The sequence below is a fragment of the Muscardinus avellanarius genome (assembly GCF_963383645.1).
Source record: "Muscardinus avellanarius genome assembly, chromosome: 7".
NCBI classification, from domain to species: Eukaryota; Metazoa; Chordata; class Mammalia; order Rodentia; family Gliridae; genus Muscardinus; species Muscardinus avellanarius.
Window position 1 is genome coordinate 36,718,881 of NC_137793.1, and position 27,594 is coordinate 36,746,474.

The 27,594-nt window shown below is 38.5% G+C and overlaps 1 protein-coding gene across 1 annotated transcript in view; it reads right to left on the bottom strand.

Moving 5' to 3' along the window:
• CCDC192 (coiled-coil domain containing 192) overlaps positions 1 to 25,465 on the bottom strand; it is a gene marked incomplete at both ends in the record, with an annotated part of 215,972 nt that extends 190,507 nt beyond the window's left edge. The window contains 4 exons of the mRNA XM_080698684.1: positions 1,028 to 1,053; positions 3,086 to 3,228; positions 3,325 to 3,543; positions 25,371 to 25,465. Of these exons, the coding sequence (XP_080554810.1) occupies positions 1,028 to 1,053; positions 3,086 to 3,228; positions 3,325 to 3,543; positions 25,371 to 25,465 (483 nt within the window). The remainder of the gene's footprint in view (positions 1 to 1,027; positions 1,054 to 3,085; positions 3,229 to 3,324; positions 3,544 to 25,370) is intronic.
• Between the last annotated feature and the right edge of the window lie 2,129 nt (positions 25,466 to 27,594).

The window sequence follows — 27,594 nt, forward strand, 5'->3', positions numbered from 1 at the left end:
GGAACCAGCCATTAAAAAGAGAAAAAGAAAGAAAGAAAGAAAGAAAGAAAGAAAGAAAGAAAGAGAGAGAGAGAGAGAGAGAGAGAGAGAGAAAGAAAGAAAGAAAGAAAGAAAGAAAGAAAGAAAGAAAGAATTCGTTCTGATTCTGTAGTTATTCATGTTATATGTTGAACCTAGGGGCTCTGCCGCTGGCTTCTGAAATAAATGGAACTCCAAGGGATGAGGGGAAAAGGCAAGTACTTCTGAGTCAAGCTCTGCCACACAGACCTGCCAATCATCCTCAAAAGTTTGCGTTTATAGGATGAACATCTTGGGTTGGCATGGTGATGTTATGGACAGAGGGGACTAGTGATCCTCCCTATCCCAGGCCGATTCCAATAATTTTTAGAGTGGATCCAAAAATAAGTCTCAAAACAAAATTATAGAAAGGGGAGAACTGTGCAAAGGTCAAACTATTCCTAAAGATCAAGAATCTCTGATCTAGACTGCCATCTTAAGGGAGAATCTACTTGTCTGATGTTTGATCTCAAGAGGAAGTTTTTAAAATCAGTGTGAACAAATCCAGAAATATCAGCTAATCCATTTCTCTAGGCCTATTTCTCCAAACACCCTAACTTTTCCCAGCCAAGAAAGACAAGCATTTCCAGTTAGACAAAAGTATTGGTGAAGTCAAAGCCAAATGCAACAGGCTTAACTGAAGAGACTGTTACTAAATAACATAGGACTTTTTATGCAGATAAATTTAGGAAATTGTCAGATGTGATAGAACAGAGAAAGACCTGAGCAAAGAAGAAAAAATACAAAGCGTCTTCTGTATTTTCACCCTAGCTTCAAGCTCTCTCTCCTCACTCTAAAGCTATCACTCCACCTCCCCTTGCTACGGCTGGCCTCAAACCTGCCATTCTCCTGTTTTAGCCTCCCAAGTACTCAGATTACACTCCCTTTGCTTTCTAAAGCCATCCTGCCCTGCTTGCCCATTTGTCTTTTGGCTTCCCCCACTCCAAAGAGCTGATACAAAGGCAAATACCTTTCCATAGGAAGCAACTCTAGTAACTAAACAACAAAAGAAAAATTAGTCAAGAATTTTAGAAGTAAGTATGAAGTTTCAAGTTTTGGAGATAGACTCATGGTTGCAAAGACCCTACAAAGGTTAGGTGTAGGTGGTCATTGTCTCATTTTGCAGAAGAGCAGAACTATAGGACTTATATCCGTCACTGAATCCCACTCCCAGGCAAATGTGGACACAGGCAATTTGTGTTAATGATAAAAATGAACACTTTCTCACTGATTAAAGTAACTGGTGGATGAATTATCTTAATGGTATGTTACATGACATCAAAATGCTAAAAATATAAGAGATACTCTAGCTTTAGGGGATTGAGACTCTGTGTAGATTTCTGAATGGTAAATTCCAGCAACTTAATAATTCCTATTTTTAATTTCTACTCTTTGTCTTAAACTCTTCTATCTAAATGTCAAGTCTATAATCTAAATGCATGTAGCTAAGATGATAAAACTAAAAAAATATTAAATCTTATTAAAAACCAAAGAAACTCTGATTGTTATTATAGTAAAAACCCTAGACACTACTCTTCGTGTGTGTTTGGGTTGACTGTTTGCTAGTTAAATCTTACATGAAATTGTAAGAGCAGACTGACTTTCTTTTGGCTGCAGAGGCTTCTCATTTGAGAAGTTAGAGGAAATTTTACGTTTTCCCTCATTTTACTTTTCTTGATTTCTCCAACCTATCCCAATATCTTAGCCCCCAAGAATTAGCCCCCTCCTTATATTTAAGCCTTCTCGGTCCTAAAATGACCTCCCTTTTCTCCCTCAACCACACACAACCCTCTTGTCCTTGAGAACTGGTTCAAGGTTGATCCAACTGCACTGCCACATCAAGAATGGCTTTCGTGTGTGGAGGCCCCACAGGACCTTGCTGAGCATTTAATAGCAGCACAAATAATACTTGTTGATTGATTGGTCAAGAATGAAGGAAGGTGGTTACACCAGAGGGAGCAGTCCTTCATGCTGAGAGGCTAAAACAGTGATCCTTAGAGCAATACTTTCCATGTATCTGGCCTGAGACATCAACAAGGGATCAGAGCCTCGGGGAAGTTCTGCTGGCCAGGGCCAGGGGCCAGGTGGTACAGCAGAGGGTAAGGAGATGGCCCCGAGGCTGGGTGATGGAAGGGTCACTATAGGGACTGAATGATGATCAAGCAGGTAAACGCTGCAACTATTGAAGTGTTTACTAAATGTTAATAATTCCATGATCCCAATTCCTTTAAAAAGAATAATTTGATATTGAAATCTTCTAGCTTATTTTTAAATCCTAGTAAAAGAGAACACCCATAAGGACATTGCCTGACAACAAGGGATCAGACAGCAGTGATGGAAAATTCAGTTATGGATGAAATTAAGAATGAAGCTCATGCATTTGTTTAAAAGCAAGACTGCTAAATAGAAGTATGGTTGCAGCACATTCCACCTTTGTAGAAGCACATTTTAGACATAGGTCGATTTTAGAGAATTAAACGTCTCAAACAATCTTAACTCATAACGTGGCAAGGTCCCCCAAGGTCTCAGAGGTGCAGTAACTCCCTCCGGAAGGAAGCATGCTTCAACACAGGCTTCCCTGCTGGCTCTTCCTGTCTGACATCTCATCTACTCACTACAGCTGTCCATTTTCCTTTCCCTCTGTTTGACAGGTACCTATGTGCTTTACCCTCCTGCCACTGGCTCACATTTCAATTTTCTTTTCAGCTGATTATACCTTCTCCCCCACCAACCTGCCATGCCTCAGCCTCTTACGCTGGGGAGATTTATGTCATTCCTCCTCCTCCATTTTTTATGATCAAAATTTGCTGCATAGTGGAAACCTCATCGTTCTCATATTTCTTTGTACTGAACTTTTTCAACAGCTTCTCAAGTTCTATTTAGGCAAAAATTTTAGGATTTTGTTTTCCTGGTTCCAGTCCATTCCAGTGAAAGCAGTAATCCTCCTTGAGGTTGCCTCAATAGCCACCCAGTGAGATAGTCAGGTTCAAAATGGAAACCAACTACAACTGAAGGTTGCAGAGCTCACCCAACAATGCGGCCGAGTGGGCAGTGGCCCTGGGAAGGTGCAGGGAGCACTGGCTCTGCTTGCCATCTGGAAGGCCACATTCTCCTGGAACTTGATTCAAAGTAACCCCATGACTTTGGGCCAGCGACTTCACGTCTGAGTCTCTGTGTTTTCACCCTTCAACTAAGAATGTATTTTCCAGCAGGAAACAGATGACTATTGCAAAGGAGTGGCTGAGGAGAGTTAAAGGGACTGCTTACAAGGGTGTAGGCATTTTTAAGGCATCAATAAAGGATGGTGAGGCGCTCCCCAAAATGCAGATGTTTTCTGCTTTGGTTTGACCTGAAGAGGCAGGGGAAGGGGAAGGGAAGCGACGCCAAAGATATCCAGAAAGAGCTGGAGGAGAGGAACACAGCCCTCCTCCACCTGCCCTGCCCTTCTCTCCTCTCACCTGCTCTTCTGCCTGTGTCTCCCTAGGGCTGCACCCAACCAAAAGTCAAAGAGCAAAAAAGCCTAAAAGACAGGTGCAGAGAAACCAGCTTTCTCCCCAAAGAGCAGAGTGGATAGAGGACAGAGACGAGGAAACCTTAGCTGAAGGGGTTTAATTCTTCTAGTGGTTCCCAAATGGCAGCCCAGAGAGCAGCGTTGGTTTGTGATAACACTTCATCAACAAAAGGACAGAAGCAAGATTTACAAAAATAGTATTGTGACTTTTTCACAAAGCTAAACTTATTCCGTTTAGAGGGCAGTCCTTTATTCTGAAATTATGATGGGTCAATTTTTTTTGGCATTAAGACGGTATTTCTTTAACAAATGATGGTGATAGTCTATAGAAACTATTATGGTTTATTGTCTTTTCTTGAAAAATTGGCAATCCTATGGAATTAACCCTAATTATTTTAGGGTAAAAATTCTTACTGGCTTATGAAATCTCAATTGCTCCTGTTTAAGTGATCTCTGTTAATTATGAAAATAATGTTTAATCAGGTGGCCTTTTCAGAACTATGGCCCCTGAGCTCCCCTAGACTTAGTCCAAAAGGGACCTGCACTCTCTCTCCAGTTGTCTGCCTTAGCAAGATTCCAGGATACTATTTTTCTAGGTAAAAGAAGAAAACACATTCCATAGTGGTTAGCCTTTCATCCTGGGGGAAGTCGAACTATTTTCCATTCTACAGTATCACAGATGAAGAAGGAGGTTTTGAAAAAGACTTGTTGACTCAAATTTTAATTTATAAAATATTTTTGTTATGGAACTTGACATGACCATGTAAAATTTGACAGCTTCGTAAATAACTTTACATGCCATACCCAAAACTCTTAAAATGTCAGCTCTTATTTTAATTCAGTTCAAAGCAATTCATTTAAGTTTCAAAAATATTTATTGAGAGCTAATTGTCAGGTGCTATACTAAACAATGGGAAAATAAGTAGTAAGAAGACAGACATGATTAATACTCTCACCAGAATTCTTTGCTTAGAATTTCTGCCCAATACAAAAATCCTGCAATTTGGTTTTATATGAAAATCAGAAAAATGTCAGATTTTAGTTGTTAATTTAACATCTTTATGTTCTCATAAAATATTGCTTTGAGCTTTGGAGCCTGGTTCTTCTTGTTTTATGAGAATTCTGGTAGATGTTAAAAAGTATTTAAGAAGCAATCCTAATCTGCTTCTTTTTCTTCTCTCTCTCTCTCTCTCTCTCTCTCTCTCTCTCTCTCTCTCTCTCTCTCTCTCTCTCCCTCTCTCTTTTTCTTTCGGTCCTGGAGACGGAACCCAGGAACATTCTACCTTCAAGCTACATCCCAAGTCCTATTTTTAAATTCTTTATTATGAAACAGGGTCTTACAAAGTTGCATAGGGCCTCTAAGCAGCTGCAGTCCTCCTGTCTCAGCCTCCCAAATTCTGGGATACAAGTGTGCGCCATCACACCTGGCCTAACCTGCTTTTAAATATTCCAGTTCTGTCTCAATAATACTGCCTTACAGATGCTCAAAGACTTTTTCAAACAGCATCAGGAGGGACCTTGCAAACAAAAATATATCTTCCATAGTTTACATTTAAGTTAACAGGTTCTGGCTGCAATAAAACCTGAATTGAGTTTATATTATGTTACACTAGTTAGAGTTTGTTCTATGACCTACACTAGCCCTCCATTGTTTTGATTTGTGAGCATCACAACTCTCTGTAGAACTTGATGAATTATGTCATCCACAGATATATACATACACGCTAAACTCACACATGAATAGCTTTATGTATACTTTCAGGGTGTCTAAGCACCCTTCTCAATTTAATCCATGTAGCCCAAGTTAAGAATTTCTTATTTAAAAGGAATACTATGGTCCAGCCACCTTTAATTTTCACTTTGAAAATATACATAAAATCTTGATGAGTGAGAGTACTGATATTCTCTGATGCCCTTACTAAAATTGGGCAAATGAACAAGGAGCAATTGATATTAACTCATCTTGTTGCTCACAAAGTAAAGATTTTTCTAATGAAATTTATATTCTTCCTAATAAAAGAAAAAAAACAAATCAGGCTAATCCTACTATTAGGAAATACTTTGGTTTCTTTGAAAAACAAGAGAAGAGGACAAATAGGGAATTGTTTAATGATCATACTTAGAGTTTCAATTTTGCTAGATGACAAAGTTTTAGGATACTGGTTAGACAACAATATGAACATACTTAACAAGACTGAACAATCCAATTTAAAAATATTTATAATGGTAAAATTTACATGTATTTTACCACACCTCAAGAAATAAAAATAAAGAACATACTTTAACACAAATATGTAAGACAGAGGCATTATGAAGTGAGAAATAGGTCAATATTAAAACAAATTCGCCTGTTCTTTGCCTACTTCAAAGGATTGTTGTGGGAATAAAATAGAAAAAAGTTGAACATAATAAAAGCTGTAAAACTAAAACAAAAGGAAAATAAAATAATCTTGTTGAAATAAAGAAATTTTATCCCTTTAAGTAAAATATTTAAAAAAAAAACATTTGTTTCCAGATAAAATTTCTAGTTAAGTGAGGCATAACATGCTGCAAATACTTTTCTCATTTGTAAAGAGAACACTTTGAATAGTTAAGATTTCTTTGACAGGATTGCTTAATTTTTGTACATATTGAACACAGGTTTAGAGTTTAAGTACTTGGGTATATTGATCAATAGTTTTCATTCTGCATCAAATTCCTGTTTTGTGATATACTCATGTGTTTGTAGGAAGGATTTTCAAGCTGACTTATGAATGAGGTGATAGAATTTTACTGTCCAAGATAGTTATGGTTTTTCAAAGTTAGTTCTGCTAAATTATTGCTATACTATGTATAATCAACAGCAAATGTTTTATTAATGATGGTGATTTTTTTCTGGCATTGACTTTTAGGTTTTAAATAAAACTTTTAAAAGTCTAAAATTTTAATTGCAATTATAATAACTTCCATATGATAGTGTTCCCAAAGCTCAGCAAGAAAATTCTTAGTTGAACTTGATGTACCATGAGAACCCTAACAACAACAACAACAACAACAACAACAACAACAACCTGGTATTTGTTCAGAATTTACTTTTTACCAAGATCTGAAGGAGAAATGTGTTATGCATCCTTTCTTTCATATCAGATAAAAGTTCAGCAATAATTTCCATAGTACATTCCAATATGATAAAGCAAGCAGAGAACAGATGAGAGGGTTTGTTTTTGCTGTAAGTTTCCACTTCTTTTAAGATTTTTCTGTTAAGTGTTTCTAAGAGATATAGCCAAAATATCAGAGAAGAAGGCACAGCACACCCAACAATAAGTATTCAGTGAACCTCAGTTTTCTTATCTGTGAAATTAGACCATTATACCTAATTCATCTTGAATTAGGGGTAGCCATTTGTCATGATATTTGGAAGGCTGAGTGATTTTGCTCATTTGGAGAATTTCCCATCTCATGAATGTTATCTCCCTAAGTTAGAAGCCAGAAACTCCCTCTTAAGCATTCTTTGGAGCCAAGGTGTAGGCAGGTGACTTAGGCTCCATCACTCAGACCCATCAGCATGAGACTCTACTATGAATGAGAATGATGCCATAAATATGTCAATGAAAATGAAACCTGGCCAGGTGATGGGGTCATTCTGTTTTCAGAGACTGCAATATCCTAAGACTTGTAAGTATATATCCTACTAAGGGAAAATGACAAGTAATATGTGGTCTATGCCAGTGACAGAAGTCATGGGCTTGTCACCAGAATCTGTAGGATAATGGGGTGCAATCTCTAGTCAGATTCCCGGGCTTCCCTGAAGCACCTCTGAAACACCTAATATCCATTCATCATCCATTTCCCTTTATATTGATAGAATGGGTTCTGTTTATTTCAAATATGAATCTGACAGATGTCAGCTCCTTGAAGTAATTATTACTGTTTGTGTGACTTTAAACAAGTAATTCAATTATTCTGGGATTCTATTTCCTTATATATAAAAGTTGAATAAATAACTTCAGAGATTGGTTTGATGTTTAAATGTGGTAATTAAAAAATGATTGTGATAAGGGGTGACCCATAGTAGAATAAATAATAATAATAATAATAATAATATTTTTAAGCCCCAAAGTTTTCTTTGGTACAGCTTCTGAGAGCTCACAACCTAGGGAGAGCCTGGAAGTTGATTACAAAGACCAGAAATTGTGGACGGTGCTGTTTTAGACACTAACACTGAGAGTAAATTAATCAAATGAAATAGACTTTGAATCTTCAGATCACAACTTTCTTCAGACTTAGATGAATGTCCTCAAACTCATGAATCAATGAATAAACAACTTATCTCAAAGGACAAAAAGGAAATAGAGTATTCTCTTACAGGACAAAATATATTGCACAGTATTTTGTGATAAGAACTTGAACTCTTCTGCTTTGCTAAGAGGATATATTACAGTATTCTTTCATCTTTTATAATGTTTGTGTGCCAAGATTTTTACTTGATATAAGAAATTGCCATTTAAATTTTATTAAAGTGTCTAATGAAGTGCTATTTTTGCTATGCCTTCATTTCTCTGTAAATTATTTTTAAAAATTAAGAATTAGAAGGGTTTATTTGATTCAGGTGGTAGATGATGACTTTTTTGGGAGCAGACTAAGAGCTAAGAACTTGAGTTGTTTGAAGGTTATTTTATGAGTACTAGACTGTTTTTTTGAATCACATACCAGTTCTTAAACTTTGAATTTCAAAATTACATGACAAACTGTCACACAGAAATTTATTATGGGATATTTTTTTCTAGATCTTAAGTAATATGATTTCCTAAGAAGAATGTAAGAATACAAATTCTAATGCTGCTATATGTAGAAGGAGAAAGATTAATAGGATTCAAAATGTAGTCTTCAGAGACATAGATATCTTTATTGTAAGAACAATTTCAAGTAGTTTTTAGCTCCTAAGGAAAGTAGGCTGTTCTAGAATTTATACTATATTTCTTTGACATTTGCGGCAAACAAAACAAGACTTAGTCCTTTCCATAGAATGTTTTCAGGCCACTTTTAATTTGTTTTTAATCTCACCATTTAATTTTTCTTTGCAATAAGTGTATGATTCAGAGAGTTTTCTGCCTGACAAACACAACATGTCTAGCTCTTCAATAGCAAGCATATAAGAAGAATCAATCATATATTTATCAAATTCCTTTTATGTGTAAGGCCCAGATCTAACCCTTGAAGGGCAAAAATAAATTCATTGATTTCCCTACCTTCTGTGAGCTTATAGGGTGATGAAAGTTAAGAAAAGGTGTAAAGATACTCAGAAAGTAGGCTTTGATATATATATTTTTTTCTTTTTGTGGTACTGGGGATGAAAGCCAGGAGCCTTCTACCTCCAAGATACATCTCCAGACCTATTATATTTTTATTTTTATTTGGAAACAGAGTCTCACTAAGTTGCTGAGAGCCTCACTAAGCTGTGAAGGCTGGCTTCGAACCTATGATCCTCCTGTCTCAGCCTCCCAAGTAGTGGGATTACAAGCTTGCACTACCATGCCTGGCTGGGCTTTGATATTTTAAGATGGAGAAACAAACCAGAAAGGAAGAACATGGCTTGAGCATCACCTGAGTAGCATTGATTTTCTGTGCATTAAAAAACTTCAGACAATAAAAAAAGATAGAAAAGCAAACGTGAACTAATCCAAAATCCTACTATCCACAGATAGTAGATATATTACTTTCTAGACTTGTATGTGTTCCTACAAGATACATAATATATAAAGTGTGGGTTTGTAGTACATGTATTAAGATTTTTTAAAACTGATTATTTCATAATGTATATTTGGCTAATGATAGATGTCATCTCCTATAATTTTAAACTTTTGAAATTATGATAATTTTAGTGGTAATGATAAATTCTACTACATGCATATGTGGTTTTCTCTACTACTGTAAAAACCCATGATATGCATACATACATATATATGTGTATACACATATGTATATGTTTATATAATCTTTGTGAACATGTCTTATTATTTTAAGAAAAATTGAAAAAAGTGTACATACTTGATACATGTGAAATATTATATCCCAAAATAAATATGCCCACCAACTGTATATGAGAATCCTAGTTTTCTTATAACTTTACCAATATACTTTTACTATCTGTCAAATTTATAGGTAAATATATTGTTGTTTTTTATGGGGGTTTTTTTGGTACTGGGAATGAAACCCAGGGGCATTCTACCTCTGAGCTACACACCCCAGCCCTATTTTTTATTCTTTATTTTGAAACAGGGTCTCACTAAGTAGGTGAGGCTGTCTGTGAACTACGAGCCTCCCAAATGCTGGGATTACAAGCATGTGCCACTACACCCGGCTCACTTGTATAAGTCTTTAAAATTTTTGTTCTGTGTTTTCTATTTGCAAATATGGGTGTCTTTTTGGATATTTGTATATCTTCTTTTGTAGGTTGTGGTTTATATCCTTTATCTATTTCCTATTTGTATGCTAGAGTTTGTCTCACTGATGTATATAAGACCTTAATATACAAAGCATACTATATCATAATAGATATTAAAAATGTCTATGACTCATTTTGCACATTTCAAAATGCTCCCTAAATGGGTTGGAGTTGAGGTAGTGGTAAGTTTTCTTATGAGATACAGAATTTTCTGAAAGACCAAGTTTTCTTGTCATCTTTGTCCATTTAAATTTAATTTTGTTTGAGGAGAAAGTTAACTTTTTGAGGAAGCAAACTAATCAAATCTTAGAGAAACCATTTCTCTGAACCTCAGTGCAGATAACACATCATATTAATTGAAACTATGAAATACATTTCAAAATAACCAGCTGACTCGGATACCTGATCTAACATAAATAGCTTAGCTATTGGCCGGAAGACCTAGCCCTATTATTCCCAGCAGCTAGTTTGAGTTTAAGAAGACTATCAAAATAAATTAAGCTGACATGACCCAATTGGCCTCATGAGGCTGAGGGCAGCCAGAGGCTGTGCCTTGCCCCAGAGAACCTGACTCTGCGTGCTGCACACACACAGGACCCCCTCATTCTCTCCCAGCCTTTCCACAAGCATCCTGAGAGAGCCTCGCCAAGGGACGCTTAGCTCCTGGAGAAAGGCAGGACTGGAAAACTAGCCTCGCTCCTTCTTTGGGAAGATTTCCTCTCTCAGGGAAATTTTGAAGAGTTTGGAATTCTCTTCAGATGATATTAATTGAAGTGTGCTCTCGGACTGATTGACAAAGTGGCCCCCAAAACACATTTGCCCCTTGCCCTATCTTGTTCCCCTGATCTAAACCTTCAGGTTTCAGAAGATGATAAAAATTACATATGAAGCCAGGCGTGGCGGCACATGCTTGTAATCCCAGCATTTGGGAGGCTAAGACTGGAGGATCACGGTTCAAGGACAGCCTCAGCTACTACTTAGAGAGGCCCTTTGCAACTCAGTGAGACCCTGTTTCAAAATAAAGAATAAAAAAAAATGGGGTTGGGGGTGTAGCTCGGAGGTAGAATGCCCCTGGGTTCCATCCCCAGTACCGAAAAAAAAATTGCATATGAAACTTGATTTTTTCCAAAACATTAATACAAAATCTCCCTCAAGGTCTAACGAGTATATACTTAACTCCCGGCACCTTTTTACTTTTCACAATTTCCTCCCTTCTCTACATACAACCTTCTCAACATTCCCGCCCTCACAGAAAAAAATCATGTCAGCACTTCCCAGCACAAATTAGTATGCTTTCCTCCAAATCATGCCAGTTGTTTGGGACTTTTTGCCATTTGAAGGAAGCAAGTGGAGAAAAATGTCACAGGCATCTGATGAAACAATTTTGCAGACACTCAAATGTTTTAGTTTACAAAGGTCCCGTGTGCCACTGCTGCCTCTTGGGCAATTCTGGTAAACATTCTATCCGTGAGCAATCTGTTCCTGTGCCATATGTTTTCTAAACTTCTTTGCCTGTTGACATTTTAAAAAAAATAAAAGAACACATTTGCATGAAGACAGAACCTTTTGTTTCTTATACCTGAGTGTGCTCTATCATAGAAATTATAAATGAAATAGTTTATCTTGACCAGTTGCCTGTCAAGGGTCATTTTCTAAAGGACACATCCCAGGTTTTTGGCCAACCTCACCTTAACTGCTGGATCTTTTTTTATTGCCTCCATTCTCAAGTTAAATACTATTAAACTATGAAATACTATTCAGCCATTTAACTATTAAATACTATTTAACTATTAACTTACTATCTAGATGAGAGCTACTGGGACTATTTTTTTAACTTTTATCTCTTGATAGTATTTCATTTCTTTAGTTTAATTGTTCTTTTTTAAAATCTAGCTTTATATATCTGAACCTTTCTATCACAACATTTCTGAAATTTCTCTCAGGCACATGACATGATCTCATCTTCACCAGCCCTGGAAGTCATTTTGGGCCCTGCGATTTCTTCAGTCAATAGGGTGAGAGGAGAAGGGTGTGTGTGACTTGGGAGGGTGCTTGCTGTACAGGATTTACCCTGCCCTCACTGCAGAAGTGTCTCTCTAGGGGAAATATCCATCCAGAGGGGCCTGAAGGGCCTTTCTGCCTAATAACTTAGATTTGTGATGGAGAAATAAATTACCCAGATAAATGAAATACTAAGCCATTATCCAATTGTAACTGAGAGCTTCCAAAATTTTAATGCTAATCAATTAAATTGAAATCAATTGAAGTTTTCACCTTTCTTGATATTAGCCAAAGGGAGGGAGGACTATTTCTCACCAATTATGGTAATACTATCACTACTATTTTCCTATGTTACTGCTTGATCTAAAATCTCTGTAGAAGTCTGTTCTGTATAGTATGTAGGCTACACAATTTAAACTAGGAGAAATCTGAGATGGCTACCTAGAGGCAGGAATGGGGATGGGCACAGGAGAGTATGATAGAGGTGAGCTCTTGTTTACTGCACGAGTTCAACATGAAAGTAAGTATGTAAGAGGTTGAATAGTAGATAAAAAATCCAGCTAATTTCTCACATTCCAAAATCCAGGGAGAAAAACAGTATTTCCCTTTTGCAGATGTTCCTAGAAGTAAGGCCTCAGTTTATATAATATCTCTGTTCTTTGGGTGAAAAACTAAATTTTTACATTGAAAATATGGACATTATCATGACTTGTCAAATGAAATATTCTACTTCCCTAATGTTTGCAAACAGATATTCATTAAAACTTTTACATTAAATTGATTTCATCCCTGAAAAGCAAGGCTGGTTCAATATATGCAAATCAATACATGTTATTCACCACACAAATAGAACTAAGAACAAAAAACACATAATCATATCAATAGATGCTGAAAAAGCATATGACAAAATCCAACACACATTTATGTTAAAAACACTACAGAAAATTGGAATATAAGGAATGTATCTCAACATCCTTAAAGCAATATATGATAAACCCAAAGCCAACATCATATTGAATGGGGAAAAACTGTAAGAATTACTCCCTAAAATCAGGAACAAGACAAGGATGCCCACTATCAGCACTCCTTTACAATATAGTCCTTGAGACTCTTGCCATAGCAATAAGACAAGAGAAGGATATCAAAGGAATTCAAATAGGAAAAAAAGAATTAAAATTATCTTTGTTTGCAGATGACATGATCCTGTATCTTGAAAACCCAAAAAACTACTGGAGCTGATTAACCAATTCAGCAGAGTGGTGGGATACAAAATCAACCTACAGAAATCAGTTGCTTTTCTATATGCCAACAATGAATCCATGAAGAAAAAAATAAAGAAAAAAATTCCATTTACAAAGCCCTCAATACTAACAAAATACCTAGGAATAAACCTAAACAAAGACATAAAAGACCTCTACAATGAAAACTATAAAACATTAAAGAAATCTAAGAAGATCTTGGAAGATGGAAAGATCTCCCTTGCTCATAGATAGGCAGAATAAATATCAAAATGGCCATTGTGCCTAAAGTGATCTACAGATTCAATGCAATTCCTATCAAAATACCAAGGACATTCTTCATAGACCTGGAAAAATCAGTCATGAATTTCATATGGAGAAAGAAAAGAGCCAGAATAGCCAGAGCAATTCTTAGCAATAAGAACCATGCAGGAGGCATCACAATCCCTGACTTCAAATTATACTATGGAGCAATAGTAGTTAAAACAGCATCGTATTGACACAATAATAGGCACACAGACCAATGGAACAGGATAGAAGATACAGAAACAAATCCACACACTGATAGTCAATTGATCTTTAACAAAGGGGCCAAATTCATATGCTGGAGAAAAGATAGCCGTTTCAACAAATGGTGCTGGGAGAACCAGCTATCTATTTGTAGGAAGATGGAACTAAATCCTTACCTCTCACCATGCACAGATGGATTTGATCCATCCATCGAGATGGATCAAAGACCTGGAAATTAGAGCAGAGACTGTGAAGCTATTAGAGGAAGGTTTAGCTTCAACACTCCAACATACAGGCACAAATAGTAACTTCCTCAACAAGACCCCCAAAGCACAGGAAATGAAAACAAAAATTAAAAAGTGGGATGGCATCAAACTAAAAAGTTTCTTTTCAGCAAAAGAAACCATGAAGAATCTAAAGAGAAAACCTACAGATTGGGAGAAGATCTTTACCAGCTACCACTCTGATAGAGGGTTTATATCCAGAATATACAAAGAGCTCAAAAGACTCTACACTAGTAAAACAAATAACCCAATTAAGAAATGGGCAACTGAATTGAACAGACACTTCACAAAAGAGATTCAAATGGACAAAAGATATGAAAAAAATTTCAACATCATTCACCATCAGGCCAACAAATGCTGGTGAGGATGTGGGAAAACGGGAATTATTTTACACTGCTGGTGGGAATGCAAACTAGTTCAGCCCCTATGGAGATCAGTGTGGATATTCCTTAGAAAACTGGGAATGGATCTACCATATGATCCAGCTATACTGCTCCTGGGTATCTTTCCAAAGGTGTTGAAATCAGAGAGCTACAGTAACATATGCATACCCATGTTCATAGCAGCACAATTTGCAATAGCCAAAATATGAAACCGACCTAGTTCTTCATCAACAGGTGAATGAATTGCAAAATTATGGGAAATACACCCAATTGAATTCTACTCAGCAATAAAAAAGAACAAAATCATGTCATTTGCAAGAAGATGGAAAGATCTGGAGGACACTATGTTAAGTGAGATTAGCCAAGCACAGAAAGAGAAGGAACATATGTTTTCTCTAATATGCCCAGACTAGGGAGTATTAGGAATACCAGAGGGACTCCAGATAATGGAGGGGAAAGCTCAGCAAAGCCAGAAAGGAGGGGTAAGAGGAGAAAGAAGGCTGAGGTTAATTAATGAAAAATCTACATTCCAATATGTGTATACATGTACATATAACATTGTCAACCTGGACACTCATTATTGGGAGGGAGGGGAAAGGGGGTAGAACACCAAATACTGTGTGAATATATGCCATTGTCAACATAAAAAAACAAAAACACAACTTTACATTAAGAAGAATTTCTCTCCAGGCTCCAGGATGTTAGAAGTTACAACGGCAGTTTCTATTTGCAACATTTGTCTTGCCCTCAGCGCCAGCATCTTGGCTCTTTAGCTTTTCTTATCAATTTCCCTTCATTAAATCTCACTCATTAGGCCCTGGCTTATTCTTTAACTGTGGCTTATTCTAACTGTGTTAGGTTAGGGTCCCAGGAAACAGACTTGGAAAAGGAAATTGGCTGCAGAAGATTTTTTTTTGGAGATAGCATCTATAAAGACAGGAAAAACAGGGATGCAATAGAGCTTTCTCCCATCTCAGGGCAACTGGAGCTTACAGAGAGGTCCCACCAGAGCCACAAGGCCAGGTGCTGTGGCCTCGCATCAGCCTGCCATTGAGGGAAGGCTGAATCTGTAAAGGGAACAGATGCCTTGGGGCAGTAGGCCCCCTTCAGCTGAGGATAATTCCTGGAGAAAGTCCCAGCTGTGAGTCAACTGAACTCAAAATGGATTGTAGACCTCCTAAATAAGAAAACTCGGGAGGAAGTATTTGTGACCTGGGGCAAAGATTTCTTAGATCAGATACCAAAAGCATAAGCCATGAGTGTTCAAACTGGTAAATTAAATTTCATCAGAATTGAGTTGGGTATGGTGGTGCACGCTTGCAATCCTAGTACCTGGGAGGCTGAGACAGGGGAATCCAGGTTTGCAGCCAGCCTAGGATACTTAGGCCCTTTGCAACTCAGTGAGACTCTGTTTCAAAAACATATTTAAAGCCGGGCGTGGTGGCACACGCTTGTAATCCCCGCGCTTGGGAGGCAGAGACAGGAGGATCGCGCAGGTTCGAAGCCAGCCGCGCGCGTTGGCTTAGGAGACCCTGTTTCCAAATAAAAATGTAAAAATAGGTCTGGGAGTGTAGCCCGGAGGTAGAAGGGCTTCCAGGAACCCAGTACCACCAAAAAAAAAAACCATATTTAAAAATTACTTATATCTAAAAAGCATTAAAAAGCTCTCAATACCAAAGACTAAGAAACAAATGATGAGTAAAAATGGGCAAAATACTTGAATAGTTTATTAAATAAGATAGAAAATGAGCACAAGAAAAAATGCTCTGCAATATCTGCCAAGAAACACATATTAAAGTCACAATGAGATACAATTAAATTACAACTAGACAGACTAAAATTAAAACAGGCTCACTTTTACCAGGACTAGAAAGAATAAGCTGAAACTTTCATACACAGGTGGTGGGAATGTAAAACGACATGACCACTTTGGAAAACAGTTTAGTAATTAAAAGAAAAAGTTAAAAGTGCATTTACCATATGATCCAATCATTGCACTCTTAGGTGTTTACCCAAGAGAAAAAAAAAAAAAGCTCATGTCCATACAAAGACTTGTGTATGAATATCCATAGCTTTATTTGTAAAAGCCCCAAACTGGAAGCAACCCAAATGTCAGTTGACAGACAAAGGGATAAACAAGTTGGTGTGTCCAATAAATGCAGTGCTGTGCCCCAGGAAATATACACTGCTGACGGGGACACAGCACAAGCGGATCTCCAGTGTGCTGTGCGCAGAGGCGGTGGAAGGGTGCACACACTGCCTGGCTCAAAGGGAAGCCGCAGAGTGTGGGCAGGTGGGAGGGACAGGGGGAAGGAGGCTTTGGGCTGATGAGAGGGCCATTGTCCTGTGATCATAGTGCCACATGGGTCTACATATGTCAGAATTTAGCTGTTTTCTTTTAAGTTTGTGGATAATTGCCCAGTGAAGGAGGAAAGAAGGGAGGAAGAAGAAAGGCAAAACACAGTTCTGGAGTTCCTATTTTTTCTTCTTTCTCTCTCTCTTCTCCTCTCTTCTCTCCTCTTTCCTCTCTCCTCTCTCCTCTCTCCTCTCTCTCTCTTCTTCCTCCCTGGTGCTAGGAATTGCACCCCAGATCTTGCACACGTTGGGCAAGCTCTATATCACTCTATTCCCAATTCCTAGAATTATTGTTTCTCTTCCATTAAAGTGATAGAAATTTAAAAAATTATAACCTGTTTTCTAGAAAAGTAAACATATTTAAATATATGTAGAAACTATGAATTTATACTTCTTGAATCTATATCTACTACTTTATTTTGCAGTACTGGGGATGGAACCCTGGGGCACTGTACCTCCAAGCTACATCTGCAGCTCTGTTTTTTAGTCTTTTTATTTTTTGAAACAGGGTCTCACTGAGTTGCGAAGGGCCTCGCTAAGTAGCTGAGGCTGTCAGTGAACCGTGATCCTCTGGTCTCAGCCTCCTGAATGCTGGGGTTACAAGCGTGCACTGAAGTATTTATTTAAAGCACAATGACTCAGTAATTATTTGAAACTTTGCTCATCAAAGACAAGAATCTTTTGAAAACCACAGTTTCAACCTCTAATACTAAAATAAAACAAAAACTTAGAGATACAAAAAAAATGTGTCCAAATAAATATTTCCTTCAAAATGATTAGTATCTTATGCTAAGTATTAAAGAAAGAGGAGAATGTATATGGTTTTACACAACTGAAGGCATAGCTTACCTTCCCCAATTTATAAAATATACAATCTTTTAACTACTTTAAGGTACTCTGTAAAATGGACTTACAATATGGTATGCTATGAATTTGAACTTACAAATTAAAAACAAAACTGTGCTTTTGTGTCTTTGGCAATTAAAATGATACTCTAATGAAGTTATCACTTAATAAAAACTTGAAAGCTAAATGGTCTCTGTGGTTTTATGATAAGCCGAGTTTTGCACAATGAGTCAATTACTTCATAAATATTCTAGCCCTGACAAGTACAGACCCACATTCTCACTTCCGGGTGGGCAACTCCACAAAACCAACATCAACGCATGCTCATTTGTCTGTGCCACAGTTTAGGCCAAGTTTCCTTGCAATCGGATTTCTATTTCCTAAACAGTTTCAAAGGAGGTGATTTATATGTACTACCTGTTTTTTGTCAAAAGATATTAAAATGGAGCAGGGGTCACAGTTTACAGAACATTAGAATTCTTAACAGGTCCAAAGGAATAGGGGTAAAATAAATGGGGACAGACAACCTGACAGACAACTTGAAAGGTGGCTGTGAATTAACTCACTGGATTACCGTCTAATGTTCCTACTATGTGCAGTGAACATATGCTCTTGGTTGCTCAACATCTGGAAGCTCCTTGAGCCTCCCTCAATCTCAACTTTTTAATTTCACAATTGGTAATAATAGTAATAAACGTATCAACATAATAGCAATGATTCTGGGTGCGGCGTTCACATGCCATGCTGCTGTGAGGATTGGGGGCCGGAGCAGATCCCAAACACCCCACCCAATGCCTGTAGCTCTGTCCATTTGTCTTATCACAAATGATATTGATGGAGAGTCCACTGTGTATCTGAAATTTTGTCCCAGAGACACAGAAACTAACAAAGCCACGGCTGTACTTAAGATTGCCCAGATTATCAAGGGAGCCCAAAAGTGGAAGAAATATTCAAAGGGCATGGGACACTCAAAAAGGCAAAGAAAGAAGTCTCTAACCGTTCAGTGGTGAGCATGTTTCAGTCTGCATAAAGGGGGGCCAAGAGGTCTTCACACAAATGAAAATATTCCATCCTTCACCTCAATCTTCTCTACCAAAATTAAAAAAGAATTATTTAAACCGGGCGTGGTGGCACATGCTTGTAATCCCAGCATTCGGGAGGCAGAGACCGGAGGACTGCAGTTCGCAGACAGCCACAGCTACTTAGCGAGGCCCTTTGCAACTCAGTGAAACCCTGTTTCAAAAATAAAAAGACTGAAAAATAGGGCTAGAGGTGTACCTCAGAGGTACAGTGCCCCTGGGTTCCATCCCCAGTACTGCAAAAAATAAAAATAAAAACTTAAAACAGGCAACTGAGACCCACCTGTAAGTTGGTGCCTCTTGGTTATCTAGTGGGATCTGTCAGTTGAGATCCAGTTGACTTAAAAGGAGAAGGCAGCAGTCCCTGTGGAGACTTAAACTCTCTCATCCTAACTTCTCCAACTAATGTAAACCAACCAGCTTCTTCAAGCCCCAGGCCCCTCAACCAGGTCAACAGTAAATTGGGAAGGGATGGGTTCTGAACTCCAAGAAGCTAATGGGGAGCCCCAGGCAGGAATCCTAAATGTGGTAATCGGCTCCTTGGCTTTTCAGGGCCTGCTGCCAGCCGGTGGGTTACCTCTAGGACTCAGCTGATAAGCATCAGCATCGCTAGAGCCAAGGGCCGTGAACAATTGGTGCCCAGAAGTTTCTCATTTCTCAGACCCCAAAATGTGCCCAAACACAAAAATAGATTTCATATGGTATGGGTGAGGGTCACTTTTTCTTTGAGCAACGGGATCATAAATAGCTCCATTAAACAAAATAAAAAATCAACTAGGGCCCGGCGTGGTGGTGCACGCTTGTAATCCCAGCATTCTGGAGACTTAGTGAGGCCCTCTGCAACTTAGTGAGACCCTGTTTTAAAATAAAGAATAAAAATAGGGCAGGGGGTATGGCTCGGAGGTCAAATGCCCCTGGGTTCCATCCCCAGACCTGCAAAAAAAAAAAAAAAAAAAAATCAACTAGGCAAAGAAAAGTAATGATTAAATTGTCACTGGAGTTAGAAAACACATCTTTTAATTAAAATAATTTGCAAATCCCATTTGGTTTCTCCTTGGCTATGTTTCTCCGACAAAAGATCTCATTCTAAAAATTGTTATGGATTTGGGAGCTATGTCCAGTTTGTCTGGGGAGAGATGAATTGAACTACACTGAAGAATAGAGATGTTCACATTTGATGAACTACCATAATTGCACAAATATGAGGTTCTGGATGTGCAGAAGGGAATCGGTTGTTCTGAGCTAGTGATGCTGAGGCAGAGAGGGATGATAGAGGAGAACTTCCAAATCCCAGAAGAAAAGACGTTAAAAGCTAGATCCCCTGGTCATTTCAATGCTATCAATTCCAAATAACTATACTCTTGTATACTTCTAGGTGCTTTTCCAGACATTTTCCTATCCTCAGCATCTGATTTGAGGTAGACTATTTAAGTTCTATTATCTTTATGCTACAGATGAAAATTAAGTCTCAGAGGATTTAATGGATTTGGCTATTGCCATACAGCCCAAAGGTGGCAACTGTTGGTCTGAATCGAATCTTTTCGATGACCTTTCTTTTTTTTTAATACCACACCACCTCTTAGAGGTGAAAGGATTGTCCAGAGGTATCTGTTGATGGCAGAAGGTCTTCAAATTGAATCAAGGGAGCCCTAGAGAAATATAATTTTTGTAAAAAAAATTCTCAAAGTTACATAAAACTAGAAAATTAGTATAGTGAAATTCCACATGCCAGTCAACAAGTTTCAGTACTTTTCAACAATCCCTTTAGTGTTAACCAGTGAAGAGAATGGGACTCAGATCCAGCTTCTCCAGGGCATCCCAAAGCTCACAGAAGATGATATCTAGGGTCAGAGATCAGCCTGTCATCATCTGGCTCGAAAGAGAATGAAATCAGACATTTCTGGACTAGACGGTGGTTTAAACCTAAACCTAGCTAAACCAAAAAATGTGAAGTGTCAGATTTATATTATTCCTGAATTCCAGGATTGCTTCATACATAAGCAAATACTTCAAAACAGCCCAGGATATCTATAATAATGTAGGGCTGCAGAGAGCAGTGTGGCATTCATTATATGTCAAAATGGAAAGGACCACACCATACCACACCCAACTTCCATGGCGTTCCAGTAGCTCCCCCGAGTGGCCACTCCTCCCTCCGTTACCTCAGTTTCCTTCTGGGAAAAAAACTTTCCATATTTTATTCTAAGATGTGTACTTAGAAGAATAAGTTATATCCAACAACAAATCTCAATGTATTAAATAAGTTTCATTAACCATTCTGTGTTTTTCTTATTTTAGAAAGAAATCATATAAAGTTTACTTCTTACCTTGTGTTTTGGTTGTCTATCTGACTCTGAAGTTTCAGACGTTATGCTGAAATAAAGTAAGAGTTTAGAATTTCAAAATTCTATTACACACATACACACACCTCACATTGAATAGCTCTTTACACTAACACATAAGACATATATTTCTTAAAGTATTTCCTCTAAATGTCAATTTCTAGACATTTCAAAATGAAATAAAACAATGGAATGTAAACTTACAGAAGATAAAATAGCCTTTAAAGGCTCTCTTGAGAATAAGAAGTCTGAACAGTACAATCTGTTCTGAAAACCTGCAGAATCTCTTATTTCAACTAAAAAAAGGAGAAGGAAGAAAGCATATCCTTCTGTCAAACAGCAGAGTTAAGGAATTCTTCCTCTCTCTCTTCTCCCCCCCCCCCCGGAATCATTTATTGCAGCCTGAGTACTCTTGCCCCTTGGCTTCTGCCTGATTACTCTGGCCCTCTTTGTGGCAAAACTATATTCCCATTGCTTCCAATTCTTTCTCTTTCTTTTTTGCTAAAGCTATTCGAATCTCATGCTCACTGGGACCACTTCACAGAAACTGCACTTGAATAAAGCTCCACATGACCATCTCCACCAATCATTTGTCACAATCCACCTTTCTCAGCAGCTTTGCCATGATTCATTACTCCCTCTGTAAAATACTTTCTTCACTTGGCTCCCAGAGCATCTCAAGATCCTAGAAATACTTTCTCCATATCTATCCAGTTGGCTTATTCTTCCTGTCTGCCCCCAAATCACCTTCTTAGTAACCTACCATGTGCATCTCATTTAAAATTAAGCCCTTATCGTGACCTTAATTGATTTTTCTCTTATTTTTACCACTTTGTAACACACTACATCATACTTTGCTTATTTAGGATGTCTTCTCCCAACTGACAAGGCAAACTTCTTGATAGAGTATATTTTTCTTCTTGTTTTTGATATTATGTTCTTAGCATCTTAAAAAGGGTTAGGATGGTCAATAAATATTTGTGGAATGAATAAATGAATCCTTTAATAAACCTTATAGGTTTAGCAGATTCTACTCCATTATTAACAACCAATACTCCTTCTTTAAATAACCCAACATATTTTATAGTCCACTGTCTCCTTATTGTTTTATTTCCATATTTCTTTGCAAACATCTCATTTTACCCACTTTTCAAAACATTGAGAACCACTTAAAAATGTCCACAAAATAATCTGTGACTACTGACTAAAATTAATTAAATTCTGACTTAGTAGAAGGAGACATAAGGTTCTGGGAGATATAATGCTTTTCTCCTATCATACTGAAATAATAAAAAAAAACAGTCATCTGGTGCTTTCCACTAGATAGTACATCACAAAATGAAAAATAACCTTTTGCCCATTGCAATTGCTGGGCAAACCAACCAATGGTTTTGAAGGTCCTTACTAAATGGGCCCTCTTCCCTTCCAGCTAAACTTGTCTCCTATCAGTACACCTCACAAAACTCCTTTTTCACCACAAGATGCCATCTACTCACGCTAGAGCCTGTGTTTATCCTTCAAGTCATTTCTTCTGACTAGAACTGCAACATAATGCTTCTCTGCTCTCTGAAGTCTTTACCATGTCTTCCCGCCCTTACTCAGTGCTACCTCTTTGGGTCAGAAGGCTGACTTGCCCCTATAGTTTGTAAACAGTTTTTGGATATCTGTCTCTTATAGCCCTTATTATATTTTATGATGCGTGTGGTTATTGGTCCATTATGTTTTTGCTATTTCATAGCGACACCCACATAGAGAACAAGGACTATGTTGTGTTTTTTTTGGGGGGGGGTGGTACTGGGGTTCCTGGAAACCCTTCTACATCCGGGCTGCACATTCAGATGTGCCACAAACCCACCACAGAAGATCCTATTTGAAACCTCTTTTAATAATGCCTGAGACAAAATTACTGATGTAAAACAGAGGGAGCTTGGCTGCTTGACAAGAATATTTAAAGGTCATGAGTCATGGCCTCAGGGTAGCCATAGAAACTCAGCATACACAGAGAAGGCAGGTTGTATAGTAATTAAGGGGGAAAAAGCTTTAGAAAGCCTATTAGTCTTGTGATAAAACAAATTAGAATAAAAAACTGTATTTATGAAACTTGTTTTTATTGCAGTGTTTTCTGACTTCAGGGTTGATGAAGAAACTAGAAAAAGTTAGTCTTTTATTTCTTTCCGTCAATGCTTTACAAAAACATAAAATATCCCTTTTTTCTTTTTCTTTCTTTTCACCCTTTTTCTTTTCTCATGGCACTAGAGATTAAACCCAGAGGCATTCTACCTCTGAGCTACATCCCCACCTCTATTTATTTTTTTTATATATAGAAACAGAGTCTTGCTAAGTTCCTAAGGGTCTCACCAATGTATTGAATCTGGCTTTGAACCTGTGATTCTTTTTTTTTGTTGTTGTTGCTGTTTTGTTTTGGTGGTACTGGGAGTAGAACCCAGGGGCCTTTCTACCTCTGGGCTATACTCCCAGACCTATTTTTTTATACTTTATTTGGAAACAGGGTCTCACTAAGTTGCTGAGAGCCTCACGAAGTAGCTGAGGCTGTCTTTGAACCTGTGCGATCCTCCTGTCTCAGCCTCCCAAGCACTGGGATTACAAGCGTTCACCAGCACGCTTGGCTGAACCTGTGATTCTTCTTTCTCTCCCTCCCAAGTAGTGGGTTTCCAGGTGTGTGCCACCACACTGGCTAAGAATTCCCTTTTAGTGAAGTACTTAATCTGATTTTTAAACTTTTTAGTCCATGCTTTTTATGTTGAATTGAGGAGTAGTCTTTAACAATTAGTGCATGTGAATAAATGGTTTTATTAAAATTGGCTAGGAAATAACAGCTATTGAGCATCAGTCCTCATAAGCAGAGAATTTCCTGAAAAATGTTTTTGCTTCCTAAGTTAACTGCATCCAGCAGTCACCTTCTCTTGCTCAAACAACTTAGGAGCAAGTTCCCATTCAGTTTACGCAAACTGGAAAAGGTCTGTCTCAGGGTCACGAGAAGTAAAGAAGGGGGAAAAGGAGACGCAAGGCCACCTGAGGGCTGAGCCCACCTGAGGGTCAGCACAGGCACGCCCCGCGACCCCCTGCCTGCGCAGAGCACTCAGCTCCATGCCCAGGGAAGGAGAAGCAGGAATGGTGATGTCTTGAGAGCCACATCCTGCCCACTCCCCAACTGTCTGCATAGAGATGTATTATCTCTTTAGGTGCTTTCTTAAGAAAAAGTAGAAGAAAACGAGCATTTACTACATTTCATTTGCTTTAACAGACAAAAACACTTTCTCCCTTGCCAAGACTGTACATCCTTTGAGGATCATGGATATATGTTTGCATGTAGAAACAACAGTTTACATAAGATCTTAGGAGAGTCATAAATTTCCCACATCATCTACAAATCACAAACTCAAGATTAAAGCCGAGGTTCACACATTCACATAAGGAACATGTGTGTTAAGACTTGGAAAAATGTGGCACACGCTTGTAATCCCTGCGCTTGGGAGGCGGAGACAGGAGGATCACGCAGATTCAAAGCCAGCCCCGCTGGCTTAAGAGACCTTGTTTTCAAATTTAAAAAAATATAAAAATAGGTCTGGGAGTGTAGCCCAGAGGTAGAAGGGTTCCATCCCCAGTACCACCAAAAAAAAAAAAAAAAAAAAAAAATTAAAACTAAAAAAAAAAACTTGGAAAAATAAAGCCACAAATGTCTGTGAACACCCCACATGGGACACTGTCCTCTATGAGACAGCTCCTTGCACGGAGTGGGCACAGTCAGCTCTCATTTGAGGTTTGAAAGAAAATTCTAAATGGAAAGTGTATCCACCTTTGAAAGGCAAAAGAATATTAAGCCAACATGCAAATTTTCCAGTGATTGACTGTAGATTAATTATAGAGGTGATCTACACTACTGCGCTCATAGGCAGGGTTGTTTTGGGTTTTTATTTGGGAAGCTTGGAGGGAAGGGATGGCCCAGCTCTGTGGGGGTGCATTTGCCCGGGCAGGAGAGGGTGATAGTACCATTTCAATTCCTTGGCTCTGTATAGGGCTGACTTCCCACGCTGGTCAAATGGTCGGGGTGGGTGAGCGTGTGATTTTTGAGAAGTGCACGTGAGGGTCATTTCATTCATCCAACAAATATTTATTGAAATCTCTTGTGTCAGTCCCTGCCCTGCGATCTGGAGTGATAACGGCATCCAAAGAAAAAGGTCACTCTCCAGGAAAGAGAAAAGGCCGTTTGATGTTTTTCCACAGACTTTAAAGGAAGGTTATGTTTGAAGTACTGAGTGAAGGCTACTTTATCAGATATTATCATCAGTTACTTGGGGCAAGAGGAACTGGGAACTCACCTGGGTGTCTCCGGTGATTCAGAGCGTGGGATGATAGATTTCTTGCTATAACATCCTCCCATCTCAGGCCAGGCCCAGTGGAATCCCCTCTCCATGGGACAGACATCAACTATTCCCATTCCTCGGAGTTTTGGAATCCCTGTTACTGCTCTGCTGTCCCTGTTGCTAGGCAACCACAATGGCCACGGTCAGGACAGTTAACTCCGCAAAGCAAAAAAAATTTCAGTTACAAAGCCACAAGAACCCCTCAAAACATCTCACAAATCAGATCCAGGCATGAGACCAGATGAAGAATCATCTCACAGTCATCATTTCTGGAAAACTCATCCAAAGTGGAACAGAGGCAGTGGGTTTGTGCTCAGCCCAGGACATGTTTACATCCAGAACCATTGCTAAGGAAACAGTCTCTCTGCTGCCTGAGAGCGGTGCACACCCAGAAATGGACTGGCTTGCAGGCAGGCAGTGGTTTCTCCGCAGGACTCTTACTGTGGCGATCTGCTTTTCCTGGGACACATGGGCTCCAGACATTAGGCCCCACCTAGCATGGCCTAATTCAAGCTCCTTTGCAACACAGGGTTGCAGAGATGACAGGTTATGCTGGTTAGCCTTCATCCATCGCACCGCTCCTTCTTCCATATTGCTGGTTTCAAGTCACCAGCCCCTCTCTCCCAGCCAGCTGCTCTGCCTCCCCCTGGAGGCATCTATGGACCCAGGCGAGCCTCTGTCCACTCCGCTTCCTGCTGTCGAGGCACACAGAGAGGAGCTTGCAGTCTACAAACCAGAATCACTCCATGGGTTGGTTTGTGTTTTTGTTTTGTTTTTAGTGGTAATAGGAATGGAGCCCAAAAGCATTCTGCCATGAGCTATACTCCCAGCCCTTTTAAAAAAATTGAAACAGAGTCCCTCTAAGTTACCTCATGCTGGCCTCAAACCGGTGATCCTCCTGTCTCAGACTCCAAAGTACTGGAATGACGAGTGTGAGCCACCATGCCCAGCTACTCACTGGGTTTTGATTCCCATGTGCTGAACTCACCTAACTATATACACAGCCTTTAGCAAAATATATTAGGTGGGTATAACAGTAATTTTTCTAGTCGTCAAATTTGTGTCTAGGATATAGGTCAAATAATTGCAACAACAGCAGAATAATTTGTTAGGACTTAAAATTAAAACGTGTAATTAGCATTCACTTCCTCAAAACTTTTTTTTGTGTGGTACTGGGGCATTCTACCTCTGAGCTCCACCTCCAGCCCTATTTTTTATTCTTTATTTTGAAACAGTCTCACTAAATTGCAAAGGGCCTCACTAAGTAGCTGAAGCTGTCCACAAACCCAGATCCTCCTGTCTCAGCCTCCCAAATGCTGGGATTACACGTGTGAGCCAGTTACGCCTGGTTTCAGTACAACTTTAAATCATACAACCTCTTGGTTAAACAACAATATGAATACAATTACGAACTATGGAGAAGTTGGGGTTCTGAGAAGAAAAGTTAATACTACCTAGGTAGGTATAAAAAAACAAGAGGGGCTCTTGGCATTCATCAAGTTAGCAGCCTCCTGGGGACCAGAAAATCATCTTATTTCTCCACTCTTTAGTTTTATTATTTTTAAAAGAATAACTTGAATTTGTTTCGTTTTCTTGCCTATCTTATTATAAACTCAGAATGGATCCTGCCTTATTGCATTTTAGAGTAATGTGCAGGTATTTGTCGTGTAACTGGCTTCCCATATTCTTTGAAAAGGAAGGTCATCTCAGTAACGGCTGGTGAAAGGCACTGTAGGCACTAATTATTTATAATGATTATTAATCTTATCGTACATCTCACTGATCAAAAAAATAAAAAAGAGGCAGAGTGACATGGCTGGTACAAAAACAGACTTTTGAAAAGTCCTTGAAGAAACAAAGTGACTTTCCCATTCTCTCTTCTCTTTAAAGTAATACTGCATGGGACGGATTTCAGGAGATGGGGAAGAGCTTTGCAGTTGTATTGCATGTTGTGCAACAGAATTCTGGAATGAACAGTCTAACAAAATTAATGGTATTACTCTTCTGATTAAGTTAAAGGTAAGTATTTATGAATGGAAATCATATGATTATTTATTTATTTATGTGGTACTGAGGGTGGAACCCAGAAGCTTTTCTACCTCTGGGCTATACTCCTAGACCTATTTTATACTTTATTTGGAAACAGGGTCTCACTAAGTTGCTGAGAGTCTCAAGTAGC